The sequence below is a fragment of the Patagioenas fasciata genome, chromosome 1, assembly GCF_037038585.1.
Source record: "Patagioenas fasciata isolate bPatFas1 chromosome 1, bPatFas1.hap1, whole genome shotgun sequence".
Taxonomy (NCBI): domain Eukaryota; kingdom Metazoa; phylum Chordata; class Aves; order Columbiformes; family Columbidae; genus Patagioenas; species Patagioenas fasciata.
In genome coordinates, this window is record NC_092520.1 from 177,247,737 (window position 1) to 177,261,797 (window position 14,061).

Sequence of the window (14,061 nt, forward strand, 5' to 3'; positions counted from 1 at the left end):
TTAAGAGCTATGTATTAACTTTCACCTGACTTGAAACAAATGAGGTGTCTGAAATTAAAGGCAAATTTACTTTCAAGTTAATTCTTCTTATAGACTTAGGGCGTAATGATGATTGGCACTGCTTTGGTGAAGTAGTCCAGAGGAAGGAATAGAAAGAAATAAAGCAGAAAACTTCACATTTTATCTAAAATACATTAAATATTCAGCCTGCAGTAAACCTGGGCTTAATCCAAGATTCGTGCAGCACCTGCTAGCATATACAAGTCAGAAATTTGCTCTCTGTGGTAGCATGTTGTCTATTACAAAAAAGTAAAATAAAGAAAGAAAAAAAAAAAGGAGAAAAAGAGAGAAAGCCGTAATAACTTCTTTCTCAATTCCTTCCTAAGCTGATCTGCTGCTGGAGCCTTACAACAAATACCGCTTCCTTTCCAATGGGCACGTTACAATCCCGGGTCAGCAAGACAAAGATATGTTTTTGGAGACCATGGAGGCGATGAAGATCATGGGCATCCCAGATGAGGAGCAGATAGGTATGAATCCTCTGGTGGACTTGAAAATGCAAGGAAATGAAAGAGGGAACAGATCATATCTCTCTGGGGCTTTATTGTTCTGGGGTTCTTTGTTCTGGCTTTTTTGTTGTTCCGGTTTTGTCTGGTGTCCTCCCCCCCACCCCAAGTGAACAGTGTGCAAGTAATAAACTTAGTGGCTTTGGAGTGACCTGCCTCAGGGATCTACCAGCACAGTTTCAGTTTATACAGTTAACATTACAAGTCAAGCAGCTGATGAAAACATGCTTCTGCTTGCTGCTTTTGTTCCCAGTTTGAGGGCTGCATATCCAGTTTATGAATAACACATCCAAGATACGAGAATCTCCTCATTCTCTTGTGCAGTGCATGGCTTGTGTGCTCCCCCTGTCCCTAGGCAATAGCTTTAAAGTATCTAATCCAACCACTGCTGGATTAATACTTGGAGAATGGCCTGGCCATAGTGCCTTTCTTTCCAGCTTAACACTGAACTGCTGATCAGAAATTAATATTGTCTGATGCTGGGAGCACAGTACTATGACAGTGAAGCTAGAATTATGTGCAGCCAGCACAAAGTGCAGTGATACGTATTCACCCAAGCTCTGTGCTGTCTCATTCATGATCTGTCTCATTGGTTGGAAACCAGTGTTCTGCAAAATCTCCATTTCTAGATGTACGAGGTCCTCTAAGACTATTTTTTCTCTACTCTGAAGCAAGCATCTCTGGTGGTTTGAGGTCACCACCTCCTTTGCTGGAGGCTGCAGCTCCTGTGGCTGTAGAGAATAAGTGCCTGTGCCTTAACTATTGCTCGTCAGTTCAGCCTCCTATAAATCCACATTGTGGTTATCCACAGTTTAATATGCTTTTTGATATCCTGAATCATCTGAGACTGAAATGGCTGTATGGAGGTGAAGAAAATTTTGCCTAAATCAAATTAAGGAATTGGCAGTCTAATTTGTGGTCAAGATGTCCTCCTATGCCATTTTTTTGAGTTGGGTTTTTAGTGTATTGTCTAGGGCATGTCTTTTTTGTCACATAGATGGTCTATTGGTTCCAGCCACCACAGCAAGGAGAGCTTTAATGTTTAGCACTTACTGTTCAAAGTGTGAAGTGCATTAATGTTCCTTTAGGCTTTAAAGAATAATACATACAGGAGCTGGCTTGATTAGTTTTGATGTAAAACATAAACACTAGCTATGCTAATTTATGGAACAACACCAAAATAAGTTGTCTGTCCAAGTGCGAGGACTCCAGATTCAGCTGTCAAACCACTGGATTTCATAATGTGCCACTAGGAGCATATATGTGTCTTTTCTGTTAGTCCTGATTTAGCATATATGTAGCCTTTGTTCACTGTACTATCAAAAAGATGTTTTTTTAAAAAAAGTGTCTGTAATGGGTAGAAATTAGGGGATGAAAAAGTCTTTAGTACAAAATCTCCTTTGCAAGTGATGGGCCTTGCTCAAGGCAACTTGAAGCTCTTATGCAATGAGCTTTCATTGATACATGGTGGAAACTGAATTGATGCTATGGCACTGAAAAATGTCTTTCCTGTCTTAGCATCTAGTGTTACTTTTTTGATGTGCGTAATTCAAAAAGTATGGGTGGGGTGCTTCAGCATGCAATTAGTAATAGATATGGTACAGGCACTCTTGCCCACATCCTGCTACCCTTCATACATGTATGGACTACAGACCTTGGTCAGGGACCTGAAAGTGGATATGCAGTTAAAGGAACAAAATCTTCCTTCTCTTAATTGGTTTGTACTCTTAATGACTATCTCTTTCCTGTGTTTAGCAGTAGTCATTGAGGAAAACAGTTTTATCAAAAAATAGAGATGATGTAGAATGATGCGTTACCCTCAGTCCTGACTCCCACTTTACTATAGTGATGTTGAGAATGGGTAAATTTCCAAGCTGTGTAGTCTTGCATAGGAGGGACAGTGAAAGTCTTGTGTCCTGAATGGGAGTCAGAGAGAGTAATTACCTGTGGTGGTTATTCCCAAATTCCAGAAGGATCTTTGGGATATTGAGGAGGGCCTCATAACCATGTTAGGAAAAGTAACTGGGTCATATTAAGGCTTTTGCTAATGTCTGACACTAAGCTGTTGTTATTATTATTTTAAAAGGTCTTCTGAAGGTTATCTCAGGTGTTCTTCAACTTGGCAACATAGTGTTCAAGAAGGAGCGTAATACAGACCAAGCCTCTATGCCAGACAATACAGGTAAACAATCTCCTTTTCCCACCCCAAAGAAAAATGCAGTAAAAAGCCTATGGGGAGTTCTTGCAAGTAGAATAATATATTACAGCATGTAGGGAATGCTGGAGTCCTGTTTTGCTATGAGGCAAATAATTTGTCAAAGGAGCTGACATGCTCCTTCATAAAAATACACAGTTTTGCCAGGCGTGTGTTGGCAGCCACCCCTGGGCAGGAATGTGGCACTGTTCTTGTAACAGGGCTGGGCAGGAAGAACACATGATGACCAGATGAAAAGGGTTACTCTACTGGAATGTGTAGTGTGTGTTTTAACCAAGCTAGGAAAGATTGCCCCTACAAACCTATATTATCAGACTCTAACGAATGTTCTTTGCTGACTTTTTAGGTAGGCTTGTAACTGTAAGAGTAAGGTGGATAGTTTCGTGGTGGGTATAAAGTATGGGTACATATTTTAATTATACTGCCCATTGTTGCATGTGTAAGCAGTACCATGTTTCACATGATGGAAGGCTATCTTTTGGAAGGCTTAGCTCTTAGACCTACATTATAGATGTACTGCAGAAATATAAGAGGTTGCTAGTTTATCTCTAAGTGTTTATATTTTTGGCTGTTATTATTATGGGAAATACGTTCTAAATGGTGTTTTGGATCTTTAATATGAAATACAGAATTGCCTGAAAGACTAATGAGTAGATGAAGACAAAGCAATTGTCTCATTAACCTGTTCTTCATTTAACATTTTTTAGAAGCTGTTTCATGACTCTTGTTGGAAGGCAGTTGCAGGAATGTTTTTCTCTTGCTTTCTGTGAGAAAAACAAAGTAACTTTAATCTTTTTGTTGTTTCCTCTTACTGTGTTTAGCTGCTCAAAAAGTGTCTCACCTTTTGGGTATCAATGTGACGGATTTCACTAGAGGTATCCTCACTCCTCGCATCAAAGTCGGGCGAGATTATGTCCAGAAAGCTCAGACCAAAGAGCAGGTATGCATTCTCTAAAAAATTAACAAGAATGTCAGTCTTTAATCTTGCCACCACAAATCTAAAAAATGTATTAGAGGTTTCTGTAGCATTTAATAACTCTTTATGACTGCAATGTATAGCAGCCGCACTTGAATAATGTAGCGCACAAATTACTTCTAGTATTTGCTTAGTTGATCTGTACAAAGATAGAAGTCATCCTGCCCCTGTAACACTTATTCTCATCTGTAAGAATTAAAAAAAAAAAAAAAAAGGCAAATCCCCTAATTTTGGTGACTGCCTGTCCCAAAGGAGTAAGTTAGTTCAGTGCTGTATGCAAGGATGACATTTTCAAGTTGCTGTAATACAGAAAACACCATTTTTCAGTAGGTCTACTACTAAAGTAGAAGAATTTGCTGCTCACCCTTGAAACTGATTGTAGATTTTAGAACACTCTTGAATCAGGTTGTGTTCTAAATGAAGCCTGACCTAGGAGCTAGTGGCCTCCTCAGTGGAGCAAAGCCCCTGTGCTTACTCACTGCTGCATGGCTTCTTTATGAACATATCCTTATTGTCAGTGTAAATAAATATCAAAGAGTAGTCTAGAAATAGTAACAGGCTGCATTTCCATGCTGCATTTCCATTTTGATACTTAATTTCTTATTATACATGGTATTTCTTTGTCAATTGCAGACAGGGTAGTAGCATGGAAGGGAGGGATTTGGCTTCACAAATCCTAAATTGGAAAAAAAAAAAAAAAGCTTTTCTTTGGGCCCTTGCTAGAGTCTTTGGAGGTGACTGGGTGTATTTTTTCTTTCTTAAATACCAGGCATTGGTTTCTCGAACAGGCAGGATCCTGAAATTTGCCTTGACACACTTATTTAGTAAGAGAAATTCTTTGCTCTTGTTTATGGAGTGTTGCAGTGCCATCTGATTTTCATTGGGAATAACCTCTGAAATTAGCCTTTTTCAGTGAGTTTGGTGGTGGAAAGAAAATCTTAGACTACAGTTGGGCCGTTAGATGCCGAAACAGTATAGTCTATGCCTTCCTTTGGATTATAATGTAAGACCTGATCATTGTATTTTTTTCTGTTTAGGCTGACTTTGCCATCGAAGCACTTGCTAAAGCCACTTACGAACGTATGTTCCGGTGGCTGGTTATGCGTATCAACAAGGCATTGGATAAGACCAAGCGACAGGGTGCATCCTTCATTGGAATCCTTGACATTGCTGGCTTTGAGATTTTTGAGGTAAAGAGATGCCAGGTCCTTGCACTCAGCAGAGTTTACCATGGACCAAAGACTGTTGAAGGAAATCACTTTAGAACTGGAAAAGAACAGTATAGCTTTGGAAAGGATGTGCATTCCCCTTTTATTATTTGACATCTCTGCTGATGTGAACTGTCTAAAGTTAACTAGCTTTAGTGGTTCATTCTTCAGCATTTTATGTATTCTACAAATGTTGTATTTCATTGCTGTATATTCTGGTGCTTACATCCTTTTTGGCACATGTGTTAGAATTATTTTAACTTCACAGTTCCAGGTGTATTTGATTCTTAATAGCTAACAGCTTGAGTTTGCTAACCTGCAAAAAAGTATTTTAAAATGTCATGTAGAGTTATGGACCACCACTGGACTTAAAATTTTATGTCACATTAGTCTGTCCCAAAACATTTAAGGCATGACCTACTGAAAGCTATTAGCATAATTAAAAATTATTGTAAATGGTTTCTTCTTCCTGCTGCTGAGTTTTGGAAAAGATAAAGATGTGACAGACCAAATCAGATCCAACATAAATTCTGACCTGTGCTCCCTTCTGCAAGAAGCTTGAAAATTGGGGATTGGAGTGTAGTTTCACATAGAGCTAAATGGCTTTAACAGTAGGTCCTTGGTGCAGAAAATGAGTGAACTTGCTCCTTTTCCCATCTGCTGCTCCTGGCTGCAACAACTTTTACTGTTCATCTCTCTAGCGCTGTGGAAAATATTTTCTTGGGGTGTTTTAAAATTGAATCACCCTGCAAAAGGGGATCAGCATAAAAACTGATGCAAGATAAATGTAGCAGAGAAAGAGCTGAAGGAAAGTTGAGGGAGAGATGGAAAAAAAGGAAACTGGGAGCTCCCTCTATAGGTGGCAGTGAACAGTTAGGCCAAACCCTTATGTCTATGAAACAACAATTTTAGAATGTGGCTTTGCATTATACTTAGCCTGAAGCAACCACAGGCTGCCATCAGAAAAGACCTATCCTGCCATTATCCCAGCCAGGCAGCTCATATCAATCACTGTTATGCTGGATCTGGCTCATGTGCAGCTGGAAAGTGAATTGGACAAATTTATTCATCAAGTAGAAAACTAAGACACAGAAAAGTTGTTGATGTTTTTTCTTCCTTTTTTTTTTTTTTTTTTTTTTCCCCCTTAGCCCTCTCTGATTAATCTATCCTATAGTTTCATGGTGGCTGGCTCTCATGAAAAGGAGAGGAGTGGAAATACATGGTTAAGAATTACTGAAACATGGAGGAAGTAGAACAGGACCATTGTCTTTAGCAGCTGCATTATATTTAGTGTTACCTAACATGAAAATGCACAATGGGTTAACCTTGTCCTTATAGTTTGAAGAAATCTGGAGATATTGAAGAAATTCCCTCAATTTTCTTGCTCTGGTTTTATATATGAGGATTAAAAGGGGACTTTCCAGTCCCTGTGCTTTTAGGAATTTGTCTTCAAGCTTCTGTTGCTTCCTTTTCCTATGAAGACGACTTGCCAGCTCTGAGTTTGTGAGAAAACCGGAGTCTTTTTCTGTTCCCGGGTTAAGTAGCTGCAGTAATTCTTCTGCTGTTTACAACTACACATTCTTTTGCAAAGTCTGAGGAACAGTGTTTATGAACTTCCCAAGGGATTGCAGCAGTGATGCAGTGGTGGATGACAGAAAAGGCAACTCATAAGCAAATGGGGTTATTGACAAAGGGCTGTCCACCCACACCTAACACTAACTTAAATTCCTGAAGTACAAATGTGATCTTTCGTGCTAAGAGAATAATAGGTGTGTCTTCAAAAGCAACTGTTCCAACATCTTTCTACCTTTCTACCTTCATTAGCTGAACTCCTTTGAGCAGCTGTGTATTAACTACACAAACGAAAAGTTGCAGCAGCTCTTCAACCACACCATGTTCATTCTGGAGCAAGAGGAATATCAGAGGGAGGGCATAGAGTGGAATTTCATTGACTTTGGCCTGGATCTGCAGCCCTGCATTGACCTTATAGAGAAGCCGGTAAGCTTGTTCTTCTACCATTGAGCAGCAAGAAGTGGCTGCACTAATTTTGTCATTGAGCATGTAACCTCTACCTGTAGCCTGGAAACTAGCTTTCTAGCTTTTATAATCCTCTACTGACATTGAGGTATGCTTAGAAGCAGAAGTGAACAGTTTCCTCTTTGTCTGAAAGGATGTCACCAATAAATCTGTTAGTATCACTTCTGTAGTGAAAATAGATCTAGTCAGCTACGTTTTCCTTGAGCTAAATTGTCTTCACTTGTGTAGATCTGCATGGTGCTAGATGTGTGGCTTACCATAGGTAGTGTGAACTTTCTAACTTAATTGTGATGAGAATCTGTGAATGTCTATTGTTTTTAGTCTGCTCTAATGAAACCTGGAAATTTATAAATTTCATAGAAGATGTTCCAGTAGTAAGGACTAGTTTGTGAAGTGTTCTGCTGTGGTCTTCTGCATTTAGACACCTGGATATTTGGAGAACACCATGATAGCGTTCCTTCTATTAAAAACATTTTCTTCCACGTAAAACAACCTAGATAAATGTCATGGAAGGCACATTCTCATAAAAATGGTTAAAATTCGGATGAGGATTTAGAAGAATTATTAACCATTTCTGTTAGCGTGGAAGTAGTTGAACTGATACCACACAACAGGGGAATGTGATGGGGATCAGGCTTAGGTGTCCTTTTTTTTCCTAGTCATTTAAAGGTGTTCGTTATTGATGTAGTCGTGTATTTAATGATGTTTTGATGTTTCCCTTCTTTAAGGCTGGGCCTCCTGGTATACTGGCCCTGCTGGATGAAGAGTGCTGGTTCCCAAAAGCAACAGACAAAAGCTTTGTGGAAAAAGTTGTACAAGAACAAGGCACCCACCCCAAATTTCAGAAGCCAAAACAGCTGAAAGACAAAGCTGACTTCTGTATCATACATTATGCTGGCAAGGTAAAGAATGAGTAGCTAAAATGCCAACATTGGAATATCTGCTGTATTTTTCTAATGCATAACCACTGCTGCTTAGAAATGGTTGCTTACCAAAATGGCTGCCTATGGGAAACCAATGAAAGATATCACAAAGTTGCTCCATTGCTGTGAACCTTATAGAGCCTAAGGGGATTTTCCTGCAAGTTATATATGTATAGTTCAAGACATGTCAAACTGACACCAGTTTAAATTTGTTCTCTGTGATTTGGTGGTATTGGAGGTACTTTTCAGAAGCCTTGCCTCAAGACTTCATCACCAAAAATGATGATGCCAGGTTTTTTTTTAATCACACTCTGGGTGGTGCAAACTAGGATTGCAAATCTGTTCCCTTTACTGACAGGGCAGAACATGCAGCTCTTTGTTAGGGATTGAAATTTGTAGGTATGCTTGCTTAGATGGCAAATCCAAGAATGATTAGGTAATCTGCTGCTGATTGTGCAAACCGCAGTGCTACTTTTGTAGATTTTGCAGGATCTCATATGTTGTGCTGCAGAAAATTCCCCCACCAAGTTTCTTGACACGTTTGTCTCCTCCAGGTGGATTATAAAGCAGATGAATGGCTGATGAAGAACATGGATCCACTGAATGATAACATTGCTACACTTCTCCACCAGTCATCAGATAAGTTCGTGTCTGAGCTGTGGAAAGATGGTATGTAATTAAACTTAATCTCATTTGTTTTCTCTTGTTTCATATAAAAGAGTTTGTTTAATGATCAAAAGTCTGTGATGAGTTGTGTTGCTTTTTTCCCCTGAAGACTAAGCCACTAAGATTATCATTATCTGGAACCTACTTTTCTTAGATCATGGTGTTTCCTTAAAAGTTCACTGTAACTCAAGAGAAAGGTTCACTGGCATCAATTTATGTTAAGCTTGCTGCATATATAGCAATTATTTCTCAAAAACAAGAATGCCAGGATAAAATATGAATGCACCATTGTGTCCCAGCAGCTTGCTTAGCTGCAACGCTCAAACACAAGATCTGAGGTTGAATCTGTGTTTTCAGTCCTGCAACTAGTGTGTTCTTTCTGCAGTGTTGTTCAGTATTTTACTCTATCTTCTCTGGGTTTATCTGCTCTTGAGTCTTACTGCTGCTGTCACTTTCTGTGGTGGGTTTTCTTTGACGTCTCTGTCTGTTGCAGAGATGCAGAACGTTCAGAGAGCCTATTTCTATCAACACTTTCCTATTCTTCATCTAGAACCAGGTGACTGAGAAACAGCTGTTGTGTCGTGTGTAATGCATCCTAGAGCCATGCAAGAAATGCTTCCGTTAACTTCTCTTTGTCCCTTTGTCATACCTGCTTGTCTCTCTTGTTCTCTTCCTCTGCTTTATGCTAGTACCTCCTCACAGACTTTAAAACAAAATCAAAACTCTCACCTTGCAAATAGATACAAGAAAAATACGGACACGTTCAGGTGCTAAAGGTTGCTTTTGCAAGACTTGTATAGGAACAGCTAAAAGCAAATTCCTGTCAACTGTTTGAACATAGAGCTAGCAAGGCTGTTATTCTTTGCAAGGTTTGGAAGGAAGGTTCCTGAGACTGCATTTAAAGAGAAATCCAGTTTAATATTGAGTCCAGTATGGGGATTTGACTGCAGACTGCTGACCATTTAAAAGAAACCCAGTTTGGCAGAGGAATTAGTACTGCATGAAAAATGGTCATCAGCAACTTGTACCTAACAAGGCCCTTGCTGTGTCAGGCTCCTTTTGGACTTGAGATGTTGAGTGAACCACAGCTGATCATTTCTCATTTATTGTTCTTAGCTGGGTCTTCTGTTGCAAGTGACTGTCCTTTTTACTATGTTGATGTAGATTGCAGGGCTCAAGATTTTTAAGAGGATTGTTCCGACCGCTATCTGGGACACTCTCCTGTGGATTTTCTTGTGATGTCATTTAGTAACATAACCTTCTTTTCTTTCTGATAAGACAGCCTTGACCCTATTCTAACAGCTGATCTAGAAATGACCAGTTCCAAACTAATATTAGCTGTAAATCAGAGTATCCTTTCTTGCTACTTCTTTTGTAGGGGTTTCTCTTTGCAGTTTTTTTAAAATCAGAAGTAGAAGTTGAGTAGAAATTGATGTGTTGTTAAGATTGGGAGCTTGAGTGTAGGTGTCAGCCAGCCACTGAAGATAAAGTGAAGTAGTACCTTGAAGCCGTTAATAAAAGTGTACTGGAGGTTTGGAAATTTATAGTGATACAGTTGGTTTTGATTGGGTAGGTGATTTTTTATCTCCATATAGAAGAAGAAACAATGCTTTAGTTTCTTCTTGCTACTGCTATTCTCAGATCTATCTGGCTTCTATTAAAAAAAGGGACCTGTGCAGTCCACCCATCAAGATGATAGCTTCATCGGTGCTTGAATGTCACTGCAGCATAGTGGAGAAACTGCTAGGGTGGGAGGCTCTGACTTTCTTCTAGTGGTATTGTTCATGTCTCTGTCATAGAGTACTTGTACTGCAAAAATAACTCAAACAGTGGTATCTTGAGGTTTGTTTTCTCTCATGCCTTTTACCATGTTTGCTCAGTTTACAAGTAGATATGACTTTTCTCATCACCAGTCATGGTAGTTCTGCCTGTAATGCAAGAGTGAAGCTGGCCTTTTTCTCTAACTGTCGCCCCTCCTGGATCAGAGTTAACTAATAGTTGACTCTGCTGGGCTAGCAGCTGGAACTCTTGGTTTGTTGTTTTTCATTGTGACCTAACGAAATAGAAATATCTGAAATTCACTTCTAGATTGCTCTTCCAAAGCTTCCATCCAGAGCATCAGCAGAGTATGTTTGGGAGTAAGTTTGACCCCATCACTCAAACTTCCTGTAGTGAGCTGTTGCTTTTTTTCCTTCCTGCTCCTATCCCTGCACAAATTCTGTACAGGAGTCAACATCTGTGTAGAGATGAAGCAAAAAGGATCCTGCAGCTCCTGTCATTTATCCTGTTCTACCCAGATGTTCTTTGTTCATTCCAATGCTTCCTTTGTTTGTGGCAGAATTTTAAGACACTGTCTTGTGTTCTCTCTAGTTGACCGCATTGTTGGGCTGGATCAGGTAGCTGGGATGTCAGATACAGCATTGCCAGGGGCCTTTAAAACCAGGAAGGGTATGTTCCGAACAGTGGGACAGCTCTATAAAGAACAACTGGCTAAACTCATGGCTACGTTGAGGAACACCAACCCCAACTTCGTCCGTTGCATTATCCCCAACCATGAGAAAAAGGTAAAGACATTTACAACAGTACAGCCTGTGCAGTCTTACATGGGCTTCCGGAGACACGTGGCTGGGTTACTATCTTGTGTCAGGTTTTGCAAGAGATCTTAAAGAGGTCCTATTTTCTCAGGTTATCTTTTTAAGGTCGTCCTAAGTAAGTGTACGCTTACCAAAATTTTGGAGACTGAGCTTTGCAGTGATTCTTAAAGTGGTGTAAAAGCTTTCAATTGCTTCTAACTGGAAAAGAGAGAACTGGCTGCTTTACAAAAAAATAAAAGAGAAGGAAGCAAGTGGGTAAATCCCTTTTTGCAAAAGCATTGTGGTATTTATAAAATACGCTTTTTCTGCAATAGGCTGGAAAACTAGATCCCCACTTGGTCCTTGACCAGCTTCGCTGTAATGGAGTGCTGGAGGGAATCCGTATTTGCCGTCAAGGTTTCCCCAACAGAGTTGTATTCCAGGAATTCAGACAAAGGTAAGGCCTAGAAAAGAATCTGAAGCAATCTTTACCCTGGCAAAGCTAAAACCTAAATGCAAAAATTGAAGTATTTAATTGTAGGTAGATTGCTACTGTTTTCAAAGGTAGCACATCTGTCCCTTGGTGTTTCCTGGCACAAAGCCTCCCAAAAGCATCTTTGACTTCTCTAGTAAGTGTATAGAAAAGATGAGGCATAGAGGACCCCATCTAAGATTGCTGCTTCATACTCTGTTGTCTAGAGATGCAGATTTTTTTCTTCTAACAAGACTGTAAACTGTCAAACTCATAATGGCATAGGAACACATTACTGATTTTTTTTTTTTCCCCAAATATACTTTTTTAACTAGTCTAATGCTTTCTCCTTTTCAGATATGAAATCTTGACTCCAAATGCAATTCCCAAAGGATTTATGGATGGAAAACAGGCTTGTGTGCTGATGGTAAGACATCCTAGAAACTCTGTTTGAATAGAATAAACTTTACGGATGTGGTTTGGAAATCAGATTTGTGCATGTTAAATATATCTTGTACTCACAAGACCAAAATTCCAAAGTCAGATATTCTGTGTGAGAGGAGGGTGCAAAAAGCTTTCTCTTGGCTTCGGAGATGGAGGCTTTTGACTAGCATGAGGTCCAATAATCCTAGGCAAAAAGAATCTTTCTGTTTCTACAGATGCATATACTTTGATATGCCAGCAGTATTCATGGAATCAAAATGCTTAGAAGCATTAATGTTATCTTTAGCACATGCTTGAAGTATGAGCTTCAGCAAAGTTTTTGTAATGGCCTGTTGATGACAAATGCTTTCAGTGAAGGCTCCAATTACTTTCTGCCGAATTGCCTGCTTCAAAGGGAAAGCTTTGGCTCTGTAGCTTGAAGACGAGGGGGGACTGAATTGAATTTGGCTGTAAGGGATTCCCTTTTTTCTGTCTTAAAGGAGTATACCTTATTCCTCCTAACTAGTAAAAGTGTTGACAGCAAATCCTTTAAAGGACAGGAAAGTTGGTTGGGGTGTCTTCTCTGACAAACATTACGACTGGGAAAAAATAAATAGGAATGTTCAACAGATGTGTTTCCTTTAGGAAAGGAAGTGGGCTCTTGGGTCTAGGCATACATTCCTCACAGCATCCTTGTAATTCTGCATACTTGCTGTGGTGTTGTATTAAACGATGCTTTCTATCGTATTTTCTGTCTTGAATTACCTTGCTTTCATACCACACTTGGCTGAGCTCCAACTCATCTCTGGTACAGAACTTTGGGAGCCAGCAGCTTTGGTTGGCATGAGTGGCTCATTGTAGGGAAGGGGTCTCTTACAGCCATGAGACACAAATATGTTTGGTGATGTTTCACATGAAGCAGTCTTTGCAGGAGATGAATTCTTCTCTCCTTTGTCTTAGATCAAAGCATTGGAGCTGGATTCCAACCTTTACCGAATTGGACAGAGTAAAGTGTTTTTCAGAGCTGGAGTTCTTGCTCATCTTGAAGAAGAAAGAGACCTAAAGATCACAGATGTCATTATTGGCTTCCAAGCATGCTGCAGAGGCTACCTGGCCAGAAAGTAAGGACCGTATTTTGTAAAGTATGTTATAGACACGCGTATTTCTCCCATTCAGGTACAAGTTTATCTTCAAAAAAAATCAGACTAGAATTTATTTTTTATTAGAAAGGCCATGATATTTATGTTGTATATAGCAGTTTGATGGTGGTTTTAGGGTTTTCTGATCTCTGTAATGCCAGACTTCTGGCACCTGCAAGAAACTCCATGTGCTGTTAGCCCCCATAGTACCAGAGCAGTAAAGTCTCTTCCTGTTTTTAGGAATACCATACAGCAGGCAAAGTTTTTGACAGAAGTGCTGCAAACTGCAAGTGTGAAACTTAAAAGGTCTTAGTACAGTACTGATCCAGGACGTGTAGGATTTCTCTTAAGCTATTAGGTAGGGCTGCAAATGGTACAGTTCTAAAAACAAAAGTAGTATCTGTCAGGTTGGCAAGAAAGCACACCTCTGTTTCCAGTCTCCCTTTTTTTGAAGTGAAAATAGCGAGGCTTTTCAGATTAGAAGACATTAGGGAAAAACTTCATTAAATATGAAATTGAATAAAGGACAGGATAACTGCTCTTGCCTGAGCAGAAAAAAACTTGAAAAGGAAACTGGAAATGTTGCTGTTATTTTTTAGGAGGAAACCTTCTAAAGTAAAAATGTAGAGGTATCTATGAAGGGGTTTGATGGAGAGAATTGTGTGCTGCTGTGGGTTCCTTTGTCTGATCTCTGCTTCTCTTGCAGGGCCTTTGCCAAGCGCCAGCAGCAACTGACAGCCATGAAAGTGCTTCAGCGGAACTGTGCCGCCTATTTGAAACTGCGGAACTGGCAATGGTGGAGGCTGTTCACCAAGGTAATGTTTTTCCCTTTGCAATTTTGACACTTTGGTTTCAAATTCAGC

The 14,061-nt window shown here is 39.7% G+C and overlaps 1 protein-coding gene across 1 annotated transcript in view; it reads left to right on the forward strand.

Annotated features, from left to right (window-relative positions):
• The window catches only part of MYH9 (myosin heavy chain 9), a 66,473-nt gene that overhangs the window by 35,395 nt on the left and 17,017 nt on the right, over positions 1 to 14,061 (forward strand). Inside the window, exons 9-20 of the mRNA XM_065849341.2 lie at positions 387 to 530; positions 2,653 to 2,748; positions 3,603 to 3,721; positions 4,795 to 4,947; positions 6,790 to 6,963; positions 7,731 to 7,904; positions 8,480 to 8,594; positions 10,962 to 11,155; positions 11,500 to 11,621; positions 11,994 to 12,063; positions 13,020 to 13,180; positions 13,905 to 14,013. Coding sequence (XP_065705413.1) covers positions 387 to 530; positions 2,653 to 2,748; positions 3,603 to 3,721; positions 4,795 to 4,947; positions 6,790 to 6,963; positions 7,731 to 7,904; positions 8,480 to 8,594; positions 10,962 to 11,155; positions 11,500 to 11,621; positions 11,994 to 12,063; positions 13,020 to 13,180; positions 13,905 to 14,013 — 1,631 coding nt within the window. The remainder of the gene's footprint in view (positions 1 to 386; positions 531 to 2,652; positions 2,749 to 3,602; positions 3,722 to 4,794; positions 4,948 to 6,789; positions 6,964 to 7,730; positions 7,905 to 8,479; positions 8,595 to 10,961; positions 11,156 to 11,499; positions 11,622 to 11,993; positions 12,064 to 13,019; positions 13,181 to 13,904; positions 14,014 to 14,061) is intronic.